This window comes from Rhinatrema bivittatum, chromosome 3 (assembly GCF_901001135.1).
Source record: "Rhinatrema bivittatum chromosome 3, aRhiBiv1.1, whole genome shotgun sequence".
Lineage (NCBI taxonomy): Eukaryota > Metazoa > Chordata > Amphibia > Gymnophiona > Rhinatrematidae > Rhinatrema > Rhinatrema bivittatum.
In genome coordinates this window covers 160365983-160391642 of record NC_042617.1, presented here as the reverse complement: position 1 = coordinate 160391642, position 25660 = coordinate 160365983, and the positions used below count along the sequence as shown (strand labels likewise).

The 25660-nt window shown below is 43.8% G+C and overlaps 1 protein-coding gene across 7 annotated transcripts in view; it reads left to right on the top strand.

Moving 5' to 3' along the window:
* The window catches only part of LTBP1 (latent transforming growth factor beta binding protein 1), a 737653-nt gene that overhangs the window by 325812 nt on the left and 386181 nt on the right, over nt 1–25660 (top strand). For all 7 annotated transcript variants that reach the window (XM_029593891.1, XM_029593888.1, XM_029593890.1 and 4 more), the window contains one exon: nt 13510–13612. In XM_029593891.1, coding sequence (XP_029449751.1) covers nt 13510–13612 — 103 coding nt within the window. The remainder of the gene's footprint in view (nt 1–13509; nt 13613–25660) is intronic.

Sequence of the window (25660 nt, the reverse complement as noted above, 5' to 3'; positions counted from 1 at the left end):
AGACGATTTATTGTTCTTTTCCTCTTTCTACCCATGTCTGGATGTTGAGTTGGTTGATTATACCCCCACCACAATGTCTTTTCTGGTGGAATACAACAGAGGTTTGTTGCTGCCTTCTATAGGCCAGACACCCAGGCGACCTCTCATCCAGCTATCAGCAAGGCCTGACCCTTCCAGGCCAGTGCTTCTGGAAGGACACACAAGATTGAAGGACAAAACTATGTATTCACTTGTTTTGTCACCCACAGACCAGGAACAATCATGGGCCTAGCTTCCATGGTGCACCAACAACTTTAAAAATAAAAAAAAGTGTGCCGCACACCATCAGTCAATCGAGGGGCTCCAGGGCATTCTAGGTCACAGAGATCCACCTGCGTGGTGGAGACCACAGCCCATGAACCTCTGACTTCCCTGAGACAAATCAGCGCGCCACCGTGACTAAAGTGGTTTCTGCCTGCACCAGGCGAGAGGGCCCCGCCTCTGAGACAACGAAAGCTAGAGGACTTGCTACTGCCAAATAGAAAGATAACTGTGCCAGAGGATCTGCAGTTTCTGCGGAACGACGGGGAGAAAGTGGTTTAGCAGGAGCCACCGCTGCTGGTGGGAAGAAGATTAAAGTAAATCAGCCTACTGAGAGGAGGGCAATGCTGACCAGCCTGAGAAGGGCAATGCTGGTGCTGTTTGAGTGCTGATCATGTTACTATAACCTTCTTCACTGATGTACATGAGCAAAAAAATGTATGTCTTTTGAGGATGAGATTGGGTGAATGCAAGAGTTTAATTATGGTGGGATTTGTAGCTGAGCATTTGAAGGACGTGACGACACCTTAAATGTATAACTAGAGCTCATGCTCCTCTGTTGAAGAGAGACGGGAATATTGAATGGATTTTGAAGAGTCAAGAATTGCTGTGGATTTATGAATTCTTTGGAACTTAGAGTTCAATGAAGATTTTGATTTCAGCATTACTTTACCTGATAGACATCTTTCATCCTGCATTTTTTTAAAATTTTGTTTGTTATATGTATTATTTTTCTATACTTTGGGTAATTTTATATGCTTGTGTATGTGTAACTGAAATAGCCAATCATTTGGGGGTGTTCTATGCTTCTTGGTTTCATATTTAAAGGGAGTGTTTTCCCATGTCTGTAGCCCCTAGTAATGGCTGTATATATTGAATAAATTTAATAGTCCAGCATGCTATTATAAAGACAATTGTCCCTCCCGATGCAGCCTGTCGGCGAAACACAGGGTCCGTGTCGGGGGACCCGTTAAACTATTACTATAACACAGTGGAGTTGCCATTTTGGAATATGAAAAAATTTTGCTTGAGACAAATTTATTGGACTATTACATTTATTCTGCACTTTTGTTGCATTTACAGCCCCAGCTCCTTTATGAACTGTATATTGAAACATGTCTAGTGTGTCTTGCTATAGTCTGTGCCTGACTTAAGATAAACATGAATGAAAGTATTTTCATGGCTTATTAAGATACTTTGAGAAGTGTTTTTCTTGCTGTAGGGGGTGCCTGTTTGTGCTATGGTTATTGTACATTTCTTATAATACTTCTTGAGCTGAAGCTGTAAGGGAAAACATTTTCTCCAGCTAGAGAGGGATTATGGGCAAATGTAGTCTAGTACCTGCATAACCTTTGTATAATGGAAAGCCCTTATGTGGGAAAATATAATGTATGATTTGTCTAGGTAAGCAGATAAGTTGTAGGTGATACATTTCTTTTTTTGGACTTATATCTGTGACTAGCTTCTGAGAGTTATTCTTTCTTCATTGAAAGTTTGTATCAGATGTTTCCAGTTACTCCAAACAAAAAAACGTGTTTGTTAACCCTTAACTCCAAGTTGACAGATAAAACCAACTAGCCCATCTGATCTGTCCAGAGTGAGACTTTCTCTTTGATTTTCTGCCACTTGGGTAGATGAACACACATATTCCCATTGCCTAAATCACTAGTTCTCAATGCAGTCCTTGGGACACACCCAGCCAAGTTAGGTTTTCAGGGTACCCGCAATTAATATGAATGAGCTGTGTTTGCATATAATAGAGGCAGTGTGTGAAAATCTGTCTCATGAATATTCATTGCGGATATCCTGAAAAAGGGGACTGACTGGGTGTGCTCCAAGGACAAGGTTGAGAACCACTGGCCATATACACAGTATATGTATGGGCAAATAAAATCTATTCAGTTGACTTATATGAGTTTTGCTCTGTATAAGTTTGAACTTATGGTTTATTACATTTGTTTATTAAAAGAATCCTTCTAGTTTGACAGAAAAAGCTGCAATGCATCAGTTTTGCACCATCTTGGGGTTATTCTAATGAATGTCCAGTAAATGGTGTCACTTCCTAGAAAAAAAAGTATACACTTTCCGGCCAAGTGGTGTTCATTTATCATTTAGGTTATGGAATGTTTGCTTTCCATAGTGTTCCTTTACTTCAGTTCAAAGGACAGCGCTCTCATGATTTTGCCCTCCAGGGGTTATGGAATTGAACCAACCAGAAGAAATTATGCAGAGATGTTGTATATTTGAAAGTATCCTGTTTTGCCTGGGATCTGTGTGATGAGAAGCTTTCTAATTCAGCATTTTGTTTACACCTCTCCAGGTTATGCATCTCAGTATTCCAGCCTCATTGCACTTTTAAAAGTAATTATAGCAATTAAGTGCAAATGGAACAATCAGTTTTGTCCTGTGTCTTTGCTTATTATTTTGCATTTTTTTCATCTATTCGGTGATGACAGCCATGTGGACAGCATGATGATTTTAAATTTAAATACCAAAGAATAACTAATTCTGCATTTCTAATGTTTAATGAGGATGACTATTTTGATTTTTAGATCGGCGTGAGATTCACAGGGAGAACAGCCGCAGAGAGGACCTACTTAGGCAAAGACCAATTCTTTATATGTGTTGCTGGGTCCCTGGGGTAGCACTCTGTAAAGAGGTCAAGTAGGGAGCTCCCTCCTGGAACTCCTAGCCAAGAGAGTTTAAAAATGGAATCAGAGAACTATAAGAGACTTGCCAGTGAGCTGCTTGAAGCAGAGGAAGCCTGGCCAGGGCTCTGTGCAGAGCTATCTGTGAAACCTGAAAGAAGTGGGCTGAGAGTTGACAGAGCAGGCTTTTGGCTTGCCTGTCCTGCAAAGAACTGGCAACTGCTGGAGCGGTAAACAAAGGGAAAGTCATTCGGCTGTCCTCATAGAGAGCGGGTGTAACTGGGACCCATGGCTTTTGGGTCTACGCTGCTGAGTGCTAGAGCCCGTTAACTGTGTGGGGGTTTTTTTCCCTTGAGAGCCTTGCTGACGCTGAGGAGTAGAGCTGTGACGGTTTATAATCCCAAGCTGTACCTGAAGAAAGGACAGCAAAACTGCATTGGATCCAGGACGTGCGTGTTTGTTTATCTGATTAAAAATGACAACCAGCACATTTAAAATGCCATCTCCAGTAGAAATGCTTCCAGGTTTCTATTCCCTGAGAGAGATTTCTTTAGGCAGCAGCTATTAATATGAGATTTGTTCTGGCATAATGGATGCGCAGAATAGTGAATAGCAGGAGGTGTAGCTTTTTTGCTCACATGGTCGTTTCCTGAGGGAAGGCTCTTTCTTCATAAGCTGTGAGGATAGAAGTCGTGCCCCGAGAGGGACAAGACGGTGGCATGACCTGAGGCACAAGCTGCTGCTGTGCCTTGTTGCCTGCCTTTCTTTTGGTTTTCTCTTTGAGATTCCTTCTAATCACAAGGGACGGGTTTGAGTCATCCCTCCTGACTCAGCTGAACTCCCTGGACAGCAGCAGATCACATTTTTTGTGCCTCGGCTGTCTACTGAATTGCGAGAGGAAGCCCCGGTTGTGATTGTCGGCAAGGGATCACCTTCATTGCCTGGGGAAGAGGTCTCTCTCAGTCCCTTATATCAGTCTTCCTCTGGCTCAACGGCATGACGTCTCGAGTGTGGCTGCTCCAGCCCTGATGGTTGATGTCATCTTGCGGGGGGGGGGGGGGGGGGGGGTCAGAGGTGGAGGGGCGAGTGCAGTCACAGCGACTTTATTTGGCTCAACAGTAAGCATTTTGCATGTTGCTGGAAGTTTTGCCCAGGGACTGTTAGCATTCCTGCAGGCATCAGATGGGACTTCGACAATGGCTGCATTGGAGTCTATTCCTGGTGTTCATTCTACTGCGGGAAGCCTGACTGTGCAGGGTGAGTCTCTTACTCCGTCAAAGCCAGTGGTAGTAAGCTTAGATGCGATTTGGGAGTGTGGGAACGAGCAGCTATTCTCACAGGCCTGGAGACAAAACTAGCCTGACTCCAGCCTTTCTTAAAACATAATCTTTATTCACAGCTGCAGTCATATACACAACAGTAGACTGCCTTTAACTTCAGACAGTGTTCTCTCTCTCTACTCGTAGTTTGTATTGCTTTGTCTCAGCTCAGTGACTGGACAGTGTTATTCAACAGGAGCTGCCTTCCTCCTGGAGACCTGGGCCTGGTCTGGTTATCCCCACCTGGATCCCAGCTCTTATTCCCCAGTCTCTGGTTATGCACTCTGAGCTCCACCTGCCCCTCAGGAACCCGCTCATAGAGCATATTCTCCTTAAGGCATTTAAGGTGGACCAGGTATCTGGCCTAGTCCTGCACAGGTAAATAGGGGAACCCTAGGGGCACTGCCTCAGGGTTACTAAAAATAATTGTGAGAGGAAAAATGATTCTCTTTCTTCATCATTGAAGCCTTTGGTTCTTTCCTGGGGGGACATTTGCAAGAACATAAAATCCAGTTATTGGAAAATATGTTCAAGATATTAAGAACTTATAAAGCATTATGATTAGAGAAGGACAAGCTATTTCTAGACATTTGGAGTATCTGGAAAATAGGTGCAGACATCTAAACCATTGAATTCTTAAGTTCCCTAAAGTTATTAGAGAACCACCATTGTTATCCTTGAAGTATTTTCTTGAAGTCTTACATTTTGCGTTGGACTCTATTCTTGCTGTTAATAAACTTCTTCACGAGACTGCTCAGAATCAGTCTCTTCAGTTTGCTGCTGATTTACTAAATTTAATGAATTACTTGGAAAATTATGGACCTGAAATATTAAAATGGGAAACTTTATTGGTCTCCTTTGTGTCTGAGGCTGACCTTGGTAAAGTAATGTGTCTATATTTTATAAATTTGAATTTTTTATGGCCAGCCAGTTAGAATATTTCCAGATTTATCCTGAGTTTCAGAATTTATCCAGAAATCCAGGGATTTCTTTCTTTAAGGCAAGCTACCTTATCTAAAGGAAGTTACATTTATACTTAGTGTGAAGGCTCACCGCCCGTGCTGCCCTGGGTGCCGCTCCGCTGCCTCCGGTTCAGGCCCCTCGCGAGTCCTGGACATCCCTGGAGTCCCTCAGTCTCACAGGACTCCCTGGGTTCAGGTCTCCGCTGGCCCTGGTTTTGCTGGGCTTCTGGGTTCTCTTTGTATGGCGTGGGGTTGAAGCAGTCCCCCAACCCCCAAAGATAACACAGAGAGAGAGATGTTCCTCAAAGCATTTTTATAAAGCAGAGTAGCTGAATCTGTTACATTGGCTCCGTCCCCTCAGGAGCTGAACAAATGACCCTGCCCCCGCTCTCCAGCAGTCTAACCCCTTAACACAGGTGCTGGATTAAAGGTACTGTTTGAGCCCCCCGGCTCTCCAGTTCACCCGCAAACACCCCTGCCCTAACTTCCCTTAGGGTACAGGTTATCTGTTTCCCTTTTCAGGCTAGGCTGTGCCCCTGAGACAGCTGGAGGATTCCTCTCCCCCGGAACCTACCTCCATTTCCTTCTCCCTCTTGCTTCCTGGCACTGGCTTTTTCTGGCCAGTGCCGCTACCTAGGCACGCCCTCTTCCTCTAGCTCCCCAGGCTCACCTGTGTGACTCATTAGTGTCAGAGTCTGCCACCTGCTTGCCTCCAGGCTCTCCCTACAGGTCAGGTGGTGGTTCTAGGAACCTGGGATTTGTAGTTTCCGCCTTCACCTGCTCCACCTGCTGGCGGGCTCTAGTATTACTAGCTGCCTTATGGTATCTTATCCATTCCTGCCCCCGGCAGCGCTGCACTCCATCACATTAGATATCCTTCCAAATGTGTAATCAGATTTAATAATGATTGTTATATTTATATTTTTTTTGCCCTTGAGCAATTGCAGTCCTTTTTAGACTCAAGACTTCCTCTTAAAGATGGAATGTAATTTAAATTGCAGACCTTTATAATCATGCTATGTGATTTCTTCTGTTTTGTCTTTTTTTTCCTAAATTCTCCCTTATTTCTGTTTTCTTCCTTATCGTTGATCTGGTTCTGGAAGCAAATTTCTTGTAATAGATATTTACTTTTATTTTTCCTTATATGGTTTTCATGTTTCTGTACACAAAGATTCTTCTGCTTTGTATATATATTTTTGAAATTCAATAAATACAAAATTTAAAAATGTCTTGCCTCTCTCTACACCATAATGTATATTCCATATACTGTTGTAGAAAATCAGCTCTGAGAAACTGTGTCCAATAATATTGTTCCAGCCTACTGGCTGTGGCTGAAAGTGTATAGCGATATACACGCTCTGATTTGACAGGCCTCTTACAAAACCAGCAGTGTTTCCTAAATCTGTAGTTTTTTTTCGGCTTCCCAAAGGTCCAATTTATCATTGTTGCAGCTGATTTAACACCTGTGGCTGTAGCCAATACTTATCCATAGCATCTTAAAACTTCACTGGCCAGATGACTCAGCTTTTGGATTTGCTCCCCCGATGCTCATGGTTTATATGGAAATATGAAAGAAGTCACAATTAGAGAAGTATAGTTTCCAGTTTATCATTTAACTATACCTTCACTTTAGGACTTCTCCGGTGAAGAACAAAAAAAAAGTGGACCCTCTTCTCTTAAAATGTGCTTTTGTTTGCAGTGCATTTGTCCATGCAGAATAGTAGATTTAGCTTTCTCATGTTATAATTATGCTTCCTGGCATGAGAGCTTTAGAGTTCAGTGAGCTCAAAATGGTAGACAGTTCTTGCTACATGCTGTGAAATTGTCTTTCTTGCACAGAATGGAGTTGAGAAACAGCGACAAGGACGGTATCATTGCCAGTGAGATAGTCAGGCTTACATGCTAGTGTTGCTTCGCTAGTTTTGGGCTCCTATATCTAGTGTGGTGTTCACGACTGACATGCCAGATAACTGTCCATTCAGGAATCTTAGATCTTCTCATCCCGTTCGTTAAAGTCATTTTTTTTTCTCCCTAGCCATTTTTCCCCCTATGATCCCATCCATGTGTGGCACACATGAAGGTACTTTGCATTGTGCTGGGAGAATAGGATGCAAGCTTATTCCAGGATGGGCATTAATGTTCCTGTAAGAATTTCTGTCCATGCTCCAGTGAAGCTGAAAAGTACTGTCTTTACTTAACGCCCAATGACTAACATTGTAGCACTGAGTGCTAAGTGTGCTCTGGTAAAGCTTTTTGAAGAGGAACCAGCGAAAACTATGAAAAACCAAATCTGAAAAAAACCCCCCAACCTTTTAATTAAACAAGAGTTCTCTAATCGGACAGAATATCTTCCAGTGGAATCTGGGTTCAAGATGGAATCCATAATTATTACATGCTGTGCGGGTCTGTGCATGTTAAAGCTTTTGGGGTACGTTTTTAAGCTCTGGCATCAATAAAGTGCCAACCATCATAGAGTTACCAGATGGGTGAGTGCCAGATCTAACAGGGATGTCTTTCATATGGGAAATTTGCCTCCTGAGTGTCAGCAGGACTGGCCACATATGCTGCAAAGTTGCCATCCCTCATGTATAGCTCTGATTCTTACCAAATTTTTTTCCAGCCCACGGCAGCAGTGAATCATGCACCTCCAGATTGTGGTGTCCTAACGTTACGTTAAAAGATGGAGACTGTGTTCTTCTTTCTCAGTTTTCAAACACTGGAATTTGTCAGCATAAGTCAGTGTGATTTTAAGCAACAGTTCATAAATATCAAGGGCAGCTTAGCACCGTTGAAGGGGATAGAGGAACATGTACTGAGGGGAAAAAAAAAAGAATTAGGCAATGAAACAAATGGGGAAATCATGTTAACACCCCTGACCCCTTTACACTTCTATTTCAAAAAAATGAAAATGGGTGTTCATGTTTTAACATGTTTCCTAAATAAACTTGAACACGACGGTACAGGTTTCTTTGAAGTTAGAAGAAAAATTATATGTGTGAGGAGTCCTTGCCAGTAAAAGATTATTAAGTTGAAAAAATACTCATTAATCTCAGTGACATATTCTTCTATGCTGGTTTGTCTCTGAACAGGAAAATTAAAATAGCAGGGTACAGATGTAATGCCGTTCCACAGCCATGAAAATGTTGGGAGGAAAAGTGGTCGAGTCAGTAGTTAAATCACTGGACTTGAATTCAGGCAACGTCCTGGGTCAGGCAGGGACATCTTTAGGCTGCTGCAAATGGTGAAACTGCACCAGGCTCCCATGACTAGAGGGGGGGCCTCACAGTGGTCAGGCCCATACAGGCCTAAAAGTGGCTTGACCAATATGAAGTCGCTGACAGGTGGAAATGGAGAAACCGATCTGGCTCTGGTGGCAGGAGGAGGCAAATACTTTGCCCTTCTTAGCCCTAGTACTGGCTGCTGTCTGATAGAGGAGCCGGTGCTCTCTGATAGAGGAGCCGGTGCCGGCATCTAGACTGCTGTGACAGGCCAAGACCTCTAAGCCTGCCGCTGCTTCCCTGCCTTCTCATGGTGACTGGCGTTTTGTGCTCAGGTGAAACAGCTGTGGGAGGCAGGGATCTGCTGTTGGGAGATGAGAAGCAGAAGGATGAGTGAGGGAGAAAAGCGAGAGGAGAGGGGGGAAGAGGAGTGAGCAGGGAGGGGCGGGAGACAGGGCCGGCGGAACCACTAGGCGAGCTAGGCCTGTGCCTAGGGCGCCGAGACTTAGGGGGCGCCGCGGCAGACAGCAGAATTTTGAAAGGGCAAAAAGTGCCCTTTCAAAATTCTGGCAGCCTTCGACTCGCCTAGATGGAGACCGGACGCCGCGTCAGGCAGCCAGCTCCCGACTCTCCCTTCCTCCCCCCGAGTGTCACCCTCCCGACACCCCCCCCTAGTGGTCCAGCGGAGGTCCCGGAAGTGATATCCCGCTCCCGGGGCTTCGGCTGCCACTAAGCAAAATGACGCCGGTTACCTTCAGTCCCTACCATGTGACAGGGGTCAACCAATGGCACCGTTAGCCCCTGTCACATGGTAGGGGCTGAAGGCCACCGGCGCCATTTTGCTTAGTGGCAGCGGAGGCCCCAGGAGCGGCAGATCGCTCCCGTGACCTCCGCTGGACCAGTAGCGGGGTGTCGGGAGGGTGGCACTCAGGGGGAGGCAGGGCGAGTCGGGAGCTGGCTGCCTGCTTGCCGTGGCGCCCCCTAAGTCGCCGATCTTCTTTCTGTAAGTGTGTGTGTGTGTGTGTGGGGGGGGGTGTTTCTGTGTGGGTGTATGTGTGTGTAAGTGAGAAAGGAATCTGCCAGTTTAAAAAAATGAAATGTGATAATACATATACCTGAACGTTTGAAAAGTTGGATGAAAGATGAAATTACTGAATTTTAAGCATCCCTCTTCAGGAAAATAAAATTTAACTTAAAGTGGGTAGAGACAAATGCTAAAGCAAAAATAATTAAAGTATTTAAAATGTTCATCTCAGCAAAATCACAAATTTAAGATACTGATGCCAGGTGGGGTTTTTGGGGTTTTTTTGAAGCATAATTTAAGCATGACGACTAGAACCTGAAATGGTTTTGCTTTTTTTTTTTTTTAAGCCTTTAGAAAATGTGTATTTTTAAATGACTAAGACTGGAATCTTCCCATTTAAACGGGAAGCTGACTAAGGATGTCTTTCTGTTCCATATCACCCATATGAATAATCATATGACTGATAGTTTGAAGAAAGACACTTGCTTTATTGCCTGGAAGCGTAAAACAAGAGAAGCTGTACTGTGTGGGTGGCTGACCCTTGGGAGGACAGAACCTGAAGGAAGGGTGTCATTTTGTCTTTTGATAGGAATGTGGTTTTCTTATTTAACGGTTGGGAGCATCACTTTCACTTTTAATAAAATTGAAAAATGCTGCAAGTCTGAAAGCAAGGTGCTTCCGTGAGAGTGTAATATGTATGTGAGACAGGGAGGGTGCATCTGTATGTGTGTGGTGTATATGTGAGTCAGGGAGGGTGCTTCTGTGCGTCAATGTGTGTGCGCGAGAGAGATGGAGCATGTTTTGGCTGGCTTGTGGCTGTGAGAGAGGGCATGTGTATGATTGAGCCTGTTTGTAAGTGAGATAGAACATGTGTGTGATTGAGAGCTTGTGTGTAAGTGAAATAGAGCATGTGTGTGATTGAAAGCCTGTGTGTAAGTAAGAGAGAGCGAGAGCATGTGTGATTGAGAGAGACTGGCCAGAGAGGTGATGTGTGTATGTGTGAGAAAGGCTGATCAGGGAGATGACTGGTGTGTGTGTGTGTGAGAGAGAGAGAGAGAGACTGGTTGAGGAGATGATTGGTGTGTGAGAGACAGAAACTGGTCCTGAGGGTGTGACTGGTGTATGTGTGTGAGAGAGAGAAGAGACTGGTTGTGATCCCTAAGGAAGAGATCTGTGAGGACAGCTTCAGCAGCTACTGCTGCTTCTGGTATGGCCTGCAAGGGAAAGGAGTAGGAGAACTGCTGGAGAGGGTAAGCAAAGGTGGCTTTTTAAGTTCATTTTTCTTGATTGACTATCATTTTAATTATTGGGTAGTATATGATGTGTCTGCTGTTTGAAATATTTTATTGGTGTTTGGTAAAGCTTTCAAAATTTGCATGAGTCTTTAATTATTGGATATTCTATTCATCAGCTGTTTTGAAATTATTTTATTTGTATGATTTTATAATTATGATTAATGATTTATATATCTTTATTTTACTGATTTGTTTCACGAGGAATGGTGAAATTTTTGTTTTTCCATTGGTCCACTGTATAGAGTCTGGCGTGATGCGTTTTACAGTTCCGTTTTTGTCTGCACATTTCTATTTATACTTTATGTGGCTTTATTCTGTATTTGGTGAGGGTTTGTGTTCTGCATGCAAAGACTGAGATGAAGCATTCTTTAACGTGGTTTCTCTGTAGGGATTTGTAGTAGCTTAGCCTGTTCTATTTTCCTGATAGGAGGTGTATTGATATTTTAGATTCTGGTGTAATATTTTTGGTATTCTTTTTCATAGGTAGGGTTGTTATTCTTTGAGTGTTGGCAGATAGTATTGTGTTGATACGGGAGGACCATGCCGAAATATATCATAATAGGTATGAGGCCATATGAATTCCAAGATGCAACGTTTTCTTGTTGGCATCACAACAGTGCATGAAATTATCACAACAACTTGTATATTAATTTTACCTTAGAATGTCATTTTTCATGTAAAATATGTTATAAATGCATAATTTAAAATTGTGTATGGGGAGGGGGCGCCAAACTGTAAGGTTTGCCTAGGGTGCCTAATACCCTTGCACCGGCCCTGGCGGGAGAGAAGGGTTAGATATGTTTGCTGTGGTAATAAAATGAGGGGCCTTGCATTTCATTGCTGAACAAGGCTCTGCTGTAGCCTTAAAATAGCTCTGTGGATCCCTTTCTGCCAGTTACTGTCTTGTCCAAGTCACTTTTTCTCCCTTTGCCTCAGATACTGTGGAAATCGAGGCATATATATTAATCCAGCTTTGCTATCATGCATGGCTCAATTTTTGAAAAGCCTTAGAGTAGCAAAAATTATTAGCCAGTTTTAGACAAGTAATTTTAGACAAGTTATACAGGCCGATACTGTATCGCGCGCAATCTCCTGTGCGCGCGATACGGTAAATTAATTTATTTAAATTAGGGTCCACGGTAAAAAGAGGCGCTAGGGACACTAGTGCGTCCCTAGTGCCTCTTTTTGGACAGGAGCAGTGGCTGTCAGCAGGTTTGACAGCCGACGCTCAATTTTGCCGGCGTCTGTTCTCGAGCCCGCTGACAGCCACGGGTTCGGAAACCGGATGCCGGCAAAATTGAGCGTCCGGTTTTCGAGCCGCGGGCCCATTTAAATTTTTTTTTTTTTAATCTTTTACTTTTTTTAACTTTTGGGGCCTCCGACTTAATATCGCCATCATATTAAGTCGGAGGGTGCACAGAAAAGCAGTTTTTACTGCTTTTCTGTGAACTTCCCCGGCGCCGGCAGAAATTAATGCCTACCTTTGAGTAGGCGCTAATTTCCTAAAGTAAAATGTGCGGCTTGGCTGCACATTTTACTTACTGTATCGTGCAGGAATGACTAATAGGGCCATCAACATGCATTTGCATGTTGCGGGCGCTATTAGTCTCGGGGGGGGGGGGGGGGGGTTGGACGCACGTTTTCGACATGCTATTACCCCTTACTGAATAATGGGTAAAAGCTAGCACGTCGAAAACGCGCGTCCAAATGCTGGCTAACAGTGCACTCCGTCTAAGCGCACTGTACTGTATCGGCCTGTTTGTTAGCACATTTTCATCCACCTGAATTGGCCACTTGTAAACAGGATACTGGGCTTGATGGTTCCTCAGTCTGACCCAGTATGGCAAGTCCTATGTTCTTATGAATGTAACCAGTTAGGTCTTTGGCTGAAAAATTTCCCTAAATCTAGCCAATCAAGATGTTGCTGGATAGATTTAGGCCTGCTGTTTTGCCACAGGGGATAAGTGGCTAAACTGACTGATTAACGCTGAAAATCACACTGACTGACTTAAGTCCCAATAAGCCTGTCCCAGGAACAAGTCTGGAACTGCCCAGTTTTTGCCTGTCTAACTTTGGCTACCTTGTGAACTTTGGTGGGTTAAATTTAGCTGATCAGTGGGGGGAAAACTCTTTCCTCGAGCTACTAAATGTCAAGGCTTTTCACCAGAATCGATTATGAAACAGTTTGTTTTCAGTAGAGATTCCAACCCTATGAAACACCCTCCTTTTGAATCTACATGAAGAAAAAGACATTTTGAAGTTCCGTAAGAACTTAAAAACCTGGCTCATGACAGTGGTTTTTAGTGATCAATAATTATATGAAGTTAATATGGAATTTTCTCTCTTTACTGAAATTCTGAAGTTTCATAAGAAGCTAAGAACTTGGCTCATGACAGTGGCGTTCAGTAACTCAGTAGTTGGTGATTGTATTATTATTTTTTTTATTTTATGATTGTTGCATTTTATGTAATTGTTTGTTTTATTTTGTTGTAAATTGCTTTGAAAGATTTGATCTGGAAAGCAATTAATAAATTCTAAATAACTAAAATAAAAAAATAAAATAACCTATTAGCTCCCAACCTTAGCCTGTTAAAACCCTTTGAATAAGGATCCCTTGATAATAATAATAATAAAAAATAATAATAATCCTATTTAAAAGGTGTTTAGAAAGCTGAGCATTAATTTCAGCGATGGCTATCTCACTACAACATTAACCTCTGTGTTATTTCCTTCGTTATTTCAGTGTGGCAAAGCACTTCCTGGACTTTCAAAGCAAGAAGATTGCTGTGGGACTGTGGGGACTTCCTGGGGCTTTAACAAATGTCAGAAATGCCCCAAGAAGACTAGTAAGTGCCATCTTTTGGGTATTTTGCCACACTATCTCACAGTGGCTCATGCTGTGAATCTTTGGGGAAACCTCTGCTTAAAACTTTGCATGCATTTAGTTCTTGTTTTTGAATACATGTACCATATCATTGCAAGGTAAAGATTTGCTTTCGCTCAAATTCAGCATAGCCAGTGACCATGTATCTGCACATGTAGTAGAATTTGGGGGAGTAGTGGAGAAGGTGAGCTTTTTTTGAAAGAAAATACAATGTGACTGATATTCAGCCGCTTAGCAGCTGGTTAAGTTAGCCGGATATCCCATCTATCTTAAAAGTTAGTCGGATAGGTATATCCGGCTAACTTTAGACCCGCCTGCAGTGCGGCCAGAGTTAACTGGCTACCTCTACTCCTCCCCAGAATGCCTGCTGCCTGCCCCAGGAATGCCCACCACCCGGCCCCTGACCTTTTCAGTTATCCCTTCAAATAGGTTTTGAATATTTACCCCAATATATTTTAGTTGATGTGGTCTTTGGTTCTCATGTCTAAATTCAGGACAGCAAGTATCAGTGTACATAGGAAGGGGAGGGGAATTGAATTAAAAACAAAAATACAAGAGTAGAAAAAAACCCAAGAAGTCCCAGGATAATAGTTGGAACAATTTAATCATCAAATAACACTGAGTACATTTTCAAAATGATCTAGCTACCTAAGGAATTAAGTAGCCAGATCAGAGTCTTTGAAAACTTATTGGTACTGAGCGACTACATTTAGCCACCTTTATTCAGTAGGTAGATAAATGTTGTCTGTTTAAAAAGTGAGCAGCTCTGGAAGCATTCCTGAAGTTGGGGGGAGAATTTAGCTGGCTGCCTCTGATTTTTCATAATTAGCCAGCTAAATTTAGGTGCTTAATCCTGAGCATGCAAATAGCTGCCCTAAGCACTTCTAACATTATCTCCGCAACATGGTACTCAGATCATACCCCACCCCCACACACATACCTGTTTCCCTCGGCAGACCTGGTGTCCAAAATTGTTTCCCCTGCGGCCAGGAGCTTAACTCTCCCCCTTCCTCTGACAACCTCAGGCTCCAACATTTTCTCCTTCTTCCTGGGTGGCCTGGTGCCCAGCCCGCCACTTTCCCCTTCATAGGGGAATACTGCAGCATCAAGTTGGTCAGCACAATTTTGAATTTAATGTGACCATGACAGGAAGGACATAGAAATATAAGCGATGCTGGTAGGAAAAATACATTTGGTCTTACCCACTTTGCCTAATGTTCCTGCTTGCTTGTGGTGCCAGAATTCTTACATAATCTGTGGCAGTGGTGGCTAACCGGCATCTAGTGAGCCGCATGCAGATAATTCCAGTTCAAATCACTAGCTCCCGACTGCTGATGCACACTGCCCTCTGCCTCCTGCAAGCAGCAATCTTCCCCCCTTTCTCAGCAGCGAGTTCGGGCAGAAGTTGTAAAGTTACAACTTCCTTCCAGGCTGGCTGCAGCAGGCTAATCAGAGAGGGTACCAGAAGATGACAGATGATTTTAAACTACTGAAAATATGGTCAAAGCAAATGGCCTGTTGCAAGTTTTCATATCATCTACAAATAGGCAACACTTTTCATTCTAACTCTTTGCTACTTTCCCGTATAAAGAAGGCTTGACTTATTGATCAATGTGGCAACTCTACTAGTTACTTTCCCTTTACCAGAGTAGAGTCTACTGGCTACCACTCTTATGTTGCACAACCAATTTTTCACCCAGTTTATGATTTTTATTCCAGTTCCTTGACTGGCTAGCTAGTTGTCTAGTTTTGTGTATAGAACAGGTTTTACTGAAATCCAGATAAGCCAAATCTACTTCACCCCCATCCTACGCCTGATCTGGTAATTTCATCATAAAAATTCAATTTGTGAAACCATGTTGCCTATAATGTTTTAACCCTTACATAGTGCTGCTCTCTGTCAAGAAGCAGGCTGAAATAGCTATGATATGTGGGTGACATCATCCGGCAGTACCAAAAGGACTTGTCTCTCCTAGCTAGTAGAGCTTTTTGCTCTACTGAACATGCGCAAGAGTTCTTGCATGGGCGTTGCCTCGTGAGCTTCCTCTGTCATTTTTTGTCCGAGCGTTAGCATGGATGTGTACTCAATCTCTCCATATAACACTGCCTACCTCTTTCTTAGTACATATTTTGATGCCCTTTCAATGTTTTAGCCCAATCCATTGTATATGCCCATTCCACCTTTATGCCCTTCCCATTGTTCATGCCCGTTCCAGTGTTTTGTAAGTTTCGCATTTGGTTTCTCCATTCTCTATGTTATCATATAGCCATGTTCTCATATTGTTATTTTATTCAAGAACTGCATTTGTGACAAGGTAATGCTCCTCATGGATGGTCATGAGCTCGCTATCAATGCCTGGGCCTGGATCATGATCAGGTGCACTATTATGTGTATGGACAGATGTCTCCATGTTCTCAGCACTCCAGAGCGGCCAGAATGAAGGAATGGCAGAAATCTCTTTGGAGGGGCAGTAGATTCTCTTCCCATCTACAGCATTGTCTGCTTGCTGAGAAAAGAGTTGAGCAGAAGCTCCTCAAAAACCCCTCCATCAGCCCAGATCGAAGCCACAGGGGTCGAGTAGCACAAAGAAGAATCAGCATCATTCTCTGGAGCCATCAGAGTTTACATTGAAGAAGCATAAATTCTCAAACATAAATCCGCTGTTGATGTACAGTGCTTCTGTGCCATAGTATTCTGTGGAATACTTGTGCACCTGATGCACGATGCATTGGAGCCCTCGGCTCATAGGGCCTGAGCTCCTCTGCATCTCTATGCATTGATTCACCATTCACACATTACATCAATTTCATCAACACGTGCACAATGCAAAAACATATAGCATCAGTGCCCTTTCCAGACCAATGGATCAGACGCAGCCGGCATATGCAATGATGGTGCACTCCTGCTCTGCACTAGGCTCCTCAGTGCAGCTTGAGAGAGTCTCCTTGAAGGAACATCGAGACGTTCGCTATCAAACTATAAGTGAACATATTGCAACAATCCGTGCTCTGAGCCTTGGACAAACCTCACTGCATTACCTACACAGCTGTATGCTGGTCGCCCTAGATCAGGAGCCAAGGGTGGGGGATTGGTTACCCCTTCCCTCAGTGTTTATATTGAACTACACAGTATGGTTTGAAGGGAGGGGGTAGAAATAGACACCAGGGATTTTGATCAGGGGATTTGAGGTGGGGGGGGGGGGAGGTGTGTGGAAGCAGTACACACCAGGGATTTTGATAATGAGGAGCACTTGCTAGTTCTGACCTTGTTGGGGTTGGGGGCTTGACTGTGCGAGGGGGGGGGGGGGGGGGGGAACCAATGATGCTTATTGAGGGGAGTCCATGAGGGGCTGATCTTAGATCAGAGATTTTCCAGATCTGGCCACTGGGATTAAAGGGTGGGGTGCGGGATTGAATATTGAGCTGTTTGGGAGGGTGAGGACAGTTAATGTTGGAGTTAGGAGCTGCCAGAGAAAGGTGTGGGGAGTTGAGTGCCAGGCTGAGGAGGGGAGAGGTTAGGGGGGTAATGTTGGAGATTGGGTCCACTGAGGGAAGGGGTGTGATGATTTTATCTAAAGATCTACCCACCTCATTTCAGGAGTTAAGTGAGTGAATCCGTGAGGGGATTGGGAATGTAGTTTTTCAGTAAAGCCTCTCAGCAGACAGCTGATGAAGTTCATACAAGGCTAGATTGTGGCTGAAAAATTAGCTCTGGGCTAAAACTCAGCCAGCTGTCTTAGGTGCTCTACTCCCCAGCTGACAGCTTTATTCCTAAGTTTCCTTAAAATCAGTTTACTATCCTTGAGCTGAAAAACAAAGTCGTGGGTCTGATTATCAAAGGTTTTAAAAAGACATATTGTAATACTGGAACTAAATGAAGAAATGGATTTTGGCAATCCCTGGGTGCCAAGAATGTAAATATTCCCCCCCCCCTCCCACACACACACTTCCTGCTACTTGTAATTTCTTAAAATACAGTCCATAGTGTAGTGCAGTGCAGAGGTGGGCAAGCTACGGCCTGCAGGCCAAATCTGACTCCTCGCCATCTTTATTCCAGCCTGCGGCCTGCACGACGTTGGGCTCAGGAGTATAGGCAGGAAGCTCAGGAGTATAGGCAGGAAGGTCAGAGGCTGTGTCAGCAGTGCTACTGAATGAGGCGTTAGAGGGGTTCCCACCCCCGCCAGCAAGAAAGCAGCAGCACTTGGCGCAGCTTGTGATGCGCTGGCAGTGTCCATCCCCCTGCCAGCGAGAACAAGGCAGCATCGCGACACAGTTTGTGATGTGCTGGCAAGAAGAACGGGCCGCACAGCACTGTGGAGCAACATGCTGGCAGGGGTCCCACTCCCACCAGCAGCATGCGGTGTAGCTTGTGACGCGCTGGTGGGGTTCCCACCTTCCTGCCAGCAAGAACAAGGCAGCATTGCGGTGATGTCCTGATAGGAAGAACGGGCCGCACAGCACTGTGGAGCAATATACTGGCGGGTTTCCACTCCTCAGCCAGCCAAAAAAAAAAAAAAAAAAAAGGGCCTGCGCGGCAATGGACCTGAGGTTGACCTGCAGTTGGTTTTCCAGCGTTCAACCGGCAGGAATAAGATGGCAGGAAGGATGCGTCACTTGGTGGGTTGGGGAAGGGAAGGGGGTGAGGGTGGTGAGTAACTAAGAGGGAAGAGAGAGGGTGTGTGTGACTGAGAAGGAAGGAAATAGGGTGAATGAGGGGGAGGAAGAGTGACTGAAAGGGAAGAGAATGAGGGCAAAGGAGAGGGAAGGAAGTGAGGGGGAAGGAGACAGTGACTGAGAGGGAAAGGGGTACGAATGCGAGGAGGGGATGGGAGGGATGAGTGACCCAAAGGGACGGGAGTGAGGAATGAATGACAGAGGGAAGGGAAGAGGGGTGAGTTGTGAGTTATTGTGAGTTATTTCCTTCCTTCCCAAGAGGGAAGGGAAGGGATTGACTTAAAAGCTAATGATAGAGAAGTGAGGGTAGAAGAGTTTGTGAGTGTGTGTGTGTGTGAGAGAGAGAGAAAAGGTTTGTATGCCCCCACCTCCCCTACAATCCCAGGGTGACTGGAAATCAAATATTCATAGGTATGGAGAGGGGAATATTGTTATTCTTATTAGTTTTAATTACTGGATATTTTATATGTCTGCTGTTTTGAAATATTTAATTAATTTATGGAAAATGTTTAAATTTTTTTATCCTTATTCTGAATTATTTTATGTTCTATTCATCTTTTGTTTTGGACTATTTGTATTAGCATGGTTTACTAATAATTGATTTTATACTTATTTATTTTGTTTTATGAGGAATGGTGATATTTCAGTTTTTGCATTATTGCACTGCATATGAATCTGGCTTGTAGTATTTTCCAGATTAGTTGTTTGTCTGTACCTTTCTATATATACTTCATGGCCTTTTTATTCTGATTTGGTGAGGGTCTGTGTCTGTGTTCTTCATTTGGTGACTCAGGTGAGGTAGTCTGCTAGCCGGGAAGATGCCTTGCAGTTGTTGGGTTGAAGGTTTTGCTGATTTATTTGCAACACCTACACTGGTTATATGTGATGATCAAAGGTGGCTAATATTCTGGCAAAAACAACGAAAGGCAAGAGGCCAGCTTTTTTTTTGGGGGGGGGGGGGGTGATCTTTGTGGCCACACAGGGCACCATGTTCCAGGGGGCACCCCTGCTCCTTCCCTCCGGTATATGATCTCTACACTGGCCCTGACTAATGGCCACAGATCATCTCCACTACTGTAGTTCCCCAGTGCTGGCATTTTCTGTGGTGCCTGATTTTTGTTTCCAGTCTGTCAGCCATGATATCTGGTTTAAGCTCAGCCCCATAGTATTATGGAATAATTTTCTACAGAGAGAAAAAAATGTGACCAGAAATAAAACGAGGAGGAGGAGGCGGCTTTGATTTACTCTGACTAGGAGAGCAACTTGTGGTGGAATTTTAGTAGTAATAAATTACTGTAGTTTAAAAAAAAAAATTCTAGTCTGATTGGAAAATAAAAGCTGCTTCTAGAAATAATAATTTTCAGCATAGTACTCAGGAAGCATTACTAAAAATCTGTCTTCCAGTGCTTTGCAATAGAAACATGCTACAGAAATTGAGAACACTGCAGGAAAAAAAAAAAAAAGTTGAATAGGTCTTCTGCCTCCATCTGGGGACTTGCAGTTTGTGTAAGATGAAATGGGGGGAAAAATAGAAGTGGCTCATCCTTCCATCCCGCCTCCCTTTGCTAGGAGCCATTTGGTAACTTGACCTGGGTTGCTGACCCCGGACAAGGCGAACAACATGAGGCATTGGTACAAGCGTGCTAGCTTTTTTCCCCTCGTTCATTCATTCGCTCCTTCATTCATCCTTCTAGAAACTGAAGAAAATGCTGGCATTCATTTTCAGCCACTCTCAAGCAAGCAGCGCTAGCTTAATAAATGTATCTGGCTAACTTTTCCGGGACATTCGGCGGCGCATCTGCACTACTGTATATACCCGGCTATCTTAGTTAGCTGGGTAAGTTTATCGGGATAACGTGAGGGCTGCTGGTCAGCATTCCTGTTCGCCAGATAACACCGACAAACTGTTTATACAGCCAACCTAACCAGACTGCCCTGCCCCTCAAGCTAGCTAGATAGAAAGTCATTCAGTAAACTCAGGGCCAGTCAGCATATCGGTATTCTCAAATCCCACCACTTATCTGGCTAAGTCTGAACATAGCCGGGCAAACGGTGCTGAATATCGGCCTCGTGGTGTTTTTATAGGACTTCTGTTTTGTAAAGAATTGCACTTTTTAAAGTAAAACCTCCCCCTCCCCCCCCTTTTTTTTTAATTTGTTTAGTGATTGAAGCACTCTTTGAAAAGTCCCATCAAAAATGAAGTTAATAAGCAGATTAGCTCAGCTCTGTTCATGCCTCTTGGTCCAAACCCGTATTGTTTTATGCTGTTCTCAGGTGGAGATCTCTCCTGATCACAGATTACACACAGGTGCAGTGTCTGTAGAGAGTGTATGTGGGGTGGGGGTGGGTGAAATGCCAAAAAGGACTGTCTTGACAACATTAACCTTATCGGTTTTAGAAATGTTCTGAATTTTGATCTTAGAATTTGCAAGTCCCACTGAACTTCTTCCACACTGACCTCTTATTGTTTTACCATGCAGTATAAAGTTGTGCAGAGTGACTCATCCTGAGAACTGACGATGTGATTTAGGGATAAACAAAGCAAATGATTAATGATTTAGCAATCACACTATACTTCTGTGGCCATGCTTCTGAATCATTCCTAAGATATGTTTTCACTTTTCTTCCTTAAGTCTCCCTCTACAAATATTGCATTTCTTTTATAAGTAAGAGAAAGTGGGCCTTGATTTTCTAAGTGCAGATATGGCCTTTTACAAAATTGCCCACCCGATGTGCTGAAACAGCGTGTGTTTGTACAGAGGCCGATTGGACTATCTGTGCTTCAGACATGCTGTAGTGGGCCGGTCAGGCCAATCACGTGGTTGATGTTAGTCACAGTGGACCCATGCCTGCAGAGCTGCTGCAACCAACACCTATCCCGCAGCAGATTTCCTCTTGCAGCTGTGTCTTAGTTGAGGATCTCCTTCTTGCCTTTTAATTTTTCACACAGCAGGATCATGGGCCTGCTCCTGCTCCTTCTCTCCCCTCCTCTACTACTATCACTGCAGCAGTGGCAAGTACTTCTGCTGCCTCCCTCATATCTGCCCTACCCCTGCCTGTACTGGTGGGAGGCAGCACTCCAACCTCCCACTTCTGCTCTCAGCCACCAGCCTTTTCATGCTGGAGCTGTCGGAAAAAACTAACAAAAAATAAAAGCATTGGGGGTTTCAGCCCTCTTCCCACACACCAAAGGACACCACATCTGGACTGGGAGCAGCAACAGGGAGCCCATACAGACCCTATTCTTTTGGGCCCCTGCCTGAATCCCCCCCCCCCTGACCACAACTGCAAGAAGAAACATTTTTTGTTCAGAGGTAGAGTGGGAGAAGAGTGTGAGAAGGTGCATGTGAGTCAATTGCATGTGAATGTGAGAGTGTATGTGATTTATTGAGCATGTGAGAGAGTGTGTGAGCATGAGTATGTGTGAGCACATGTGAGTTGGTGAGATTGTGAGAACACGTGAGTCAGTGAATATTGGGAAGTGCATGTGAGTGCGAGCATGAGTCATGGAACATGCTTGTGAGTCTGTTTGCGAATGAGTGTGAGTGCGTGTGAGTTAGTGAGCAAGTGTGAGTCAACGTGTGTGAGTATGTAAAACTGCTTGTGAGTTGGTGAATATGTAAGTGTGTATGTGAGCATATGGGAGCACGCGCATGAGTCATTCAGCATGTGAGCCTGTGTATGGTCCTGAGAGAGTGCAAATAAATCAATAAGCCTGTGTGTGAGCATGTGTGGGGGTGTGGTTATGAGTGAGCATATATGAGTATGTGTATGAAAATGAACCTATGCTAGTGTGTAAGAGAGAGAGGAGAAAGTTTGTTTACATCCCTCACCCCTGACTAGTCCACAACAACAGGGGAGGGCAACTCTGGTCCTCAAGAACCACAAACAGGACTAGGTTTTCTGGATATCCACAATGAATATGCCTCAGGTAGATTTGAAAACATTGCTTCACTTATATGCAGATCTATCTCATCCATATTCATTGTGGATATCCTGAAAACCAGACCTGTTTGTGGCTCTTGAGCACCAGATTTGACCACCCTTGCACAGCCAATCTGAATATGACTGGAATCAAAATTTTCCAGGTATGGAGTGCAGGAGATTTAAAAAAAAAAAATCTTTTAGTTTTAATTATTGGGGGTATTTGATGTCTGCTGTTTTGAAATATTTTATTTGTGCTTGAGAAATTAAAATAAATTATATTAGTTTTTAATTATTGGATTTTTTTGTGAGCTGTTGTGAAATATGTATTCTTTTTATTAGTATGGTTTTACTAATATTGATTTATTTTTCTTGATTTTATTTGATGTTTTATGAGGAATGGTGGTATTTCTGTTTTTCCATTGCTACACTGTATACAAAGTCTAGCTTCTTGCGATTTACAGTTTAGTTTTAGTCTCTGTGTCTATTTATATTTTATGGCCTCTCTTGTATTTGGCGAGGGTCTTTGTGTTTTGCATGTGTGACCGTGGTGAGGTAATCTACTAATGTGTAATTTTTGTGTAGGGATCTATAGCAGCCTGGCTTGTTCTGTTTTCTTAATAGGTGGTGTATTGTTTACTGAAAGGAATCAGTAAGTTTTGCCTGGGAAATTTTCTTTTTTAAAAGTATTTGGGGCAAAGTTAACTACTGGGGAATATTATTTAGTTTATTTGTGCTTTTAATAGTCAGTAAGGCAGTGAATAACAGAAGTTAGACTGTTTGTATTTCCCAACCTTCCCACCTCTCACCCAACCACCCCTAGCTCATCATTTAATTTATAGGCAGGTGCCACTTTCACACTGAAAAAACAAATAAACAACCTTTTAACATCACTTCACAAATTTCCCACACCTTATTGAGAGTTTGATCATTCCCCTGTAATCCACTACCAGACATATAGGGGCTGATTTTCAAAGGGTTACGCGCGTAACCCCGAAAACCTGCTCCTGCTAGCGCCGAACCTATGTCCCGGGGCTTGAAAAAATGGGCGGGGAGTAGGCGGGGCGGGGTAGGGTGGGACTGAGGCCTCCGGCACAGTGGTTGTGCCGGGGGCTCACGCGCCGGCACTCAGCCGGCGCGCGCAACCTACGCCTGCCCAGAGGCAGGTGCAGCTTAAATAACAAAGGTATGGGGGAGGGGTTTAGGTAGGGCTGGGGGGCAGGTTAGGTAGGGGAAGGGAGGGGAAGGTGGGGAGCGGAAGGAAAGTTCCCTCCGAGGCCACTCCGATTTTGGATTTTATAACATGCTTGCAGCTGCGTGCGCATGTTATAAAATCGGACGTAGATTTGTGCACGCCGGCTTGCACGCACATATCTATCCCGCGCATAGTTTTTAAAATCTGGCTCATACTGAATTCACTAATACATTTAAAGGACGCTAATTAGACACATTCCTACTCCCATAGCAACCTAAAACTTAACTAGGAGCTGAACAAATTTGAGATGAAGGCAGCAGTCCAGCAGCAAGAGGGGGGCTTCCCAGTCTTTTGCATCGAGTGTCACATGTATGATTTTTTACCCACCAGTGAGAAGTTGTACATGTGCATGCGATGCAAAGAGCTCCTGGCTCTCAGAGAATGAGTCCGATCTCTGGAGGCTAGAGTGGCAGACCTGGAGGAGCTGAGGCAGACAGAGAGGTATATAGATGAGACCTTCAGGGACATAGTAGTCAAGTCCCAACTTCAGACTGGCAGCCCTGGTGCTGCCTTGGAGGAAGAAGGTCTCATGATGGGAGAGCATCAACTGGGTGCAGCAGGAAAGGATCCTGTAGCAAGGACCTGCTCTCCAGGTGATGCATTGTCCTTTTGCACTGAGGATATCTCCCCAAGGCCTACTGCCCAGGAGTGAAGGGTTAGGTCGGCCGTCATAGTTGGTGATTCGATTATTAGGAATGTAGATAGCTGGGTGGCTGGTGGGCGTGAGGATCACCTGGTAATATGCCTACCTGGTGCGAAGGTGGCGAACCTCACGCGTCACCTAGATAGGATTTTAGACAGTGCTGGGGAGGAGCCGGCTGTCATGGTACATGTGGGCACTAACGACATAGGAAAATGTGGGAGGGAGGTTCTGGAAGTCAAATTTAGGCTCTTAGGTAGAAAGCTTAAATCCAGAACCTCCAGGGTAGCATTCTCTGAAATGCTCCCTGTTCCACGCGCAGGTCACCAGAGGCAGGCAGAGCTCCGGAGTCTCAATGATTGGATGAGACAATGGTGCAAGGAAGAGGGATTCAGTTTTGTTAGGAACTGGGGAACCTTTTGGGGAAGGGGGAGTCTCTTCCGAAGGGACGGGCTCCACCTTAACTAGGGTGGAACCAGACTGCTGGCGCTAACCTTTAAAAAGGAGATAGAGCAGCTTTTAAATTAGAACAAAGGGGAAAGCCGACAGTCGTTCAGCAGCGCATGGTTCAGAGAGAGGTATCTTCAAAGGATACTAATGATGCATTAGAATTAGGGCATCCCGACAGTGAGGTTCCAATAATTAGAAAAATAGTCCAAGTGCCTGTAACTAAAAACTCACCTGAGCTAAAAAATTCTAACTTTTCCCTATCAATTAAAAAGCAGAATGAAAATGCAAACAAAAAACAAACTTTGAAATGTTTGTATGCTAGTGCCAGAAGTCTAAGAAGTAAGATGGGAGAATTAGAATGTATAGCAGTGAATGATCCAATTCACATTCTTTTTGAAAAAAGAATGTAATACCAACAGAGGACTTTTGGTATACCGACTGAACATTAAACAGGATAACATCCCCTGAAGAAAGGTCTGTTCGTGGACCTGAAACGTGGCCACGTCGGGTTGTCAACTATTATCAGATAAGTCGGGACTTTTAAAATCATTTTATGAAGTCAGCTGTTTATGATATTTAAAAAGAAAAAGGAAAAAAAATGAACAAATTACACTAAGAAAATGGATAGAGGTGTTTGAACTGGTTGCACATTTCTTAAAAATTGGATGGAGGAGGCATGGTTTATGATTATACGCACAAATTTGAGTTCACCCTGGCTGGGTTTTAAACTGTTATATAAGAAACCTGCCCTCCATCTTCCAAAAATTTTTGTCCAATTTAAACAGTGCGGCTAGTCTGGGTCAACACACAGATCCGGCAGCCTCCTGTATGAATAGTATTCGAATTCTGAATGACAAGATTCACAGTTTGTGACCTATTGAGTGTTTAAAGACTTCATTGAAAATAATCCAGAAAGGGGGTTTTTGAATGTGAATTGGATAATATATTGTAACTCCCAAAAATTTCTTTGGGTGCTTGTTTCTATTAGGTATCTTACATAGCAGTGAATGATGACATAGACTTAATTGGCATCTCAGAGACATGGTGGAAAGAGGATAACCAATGGG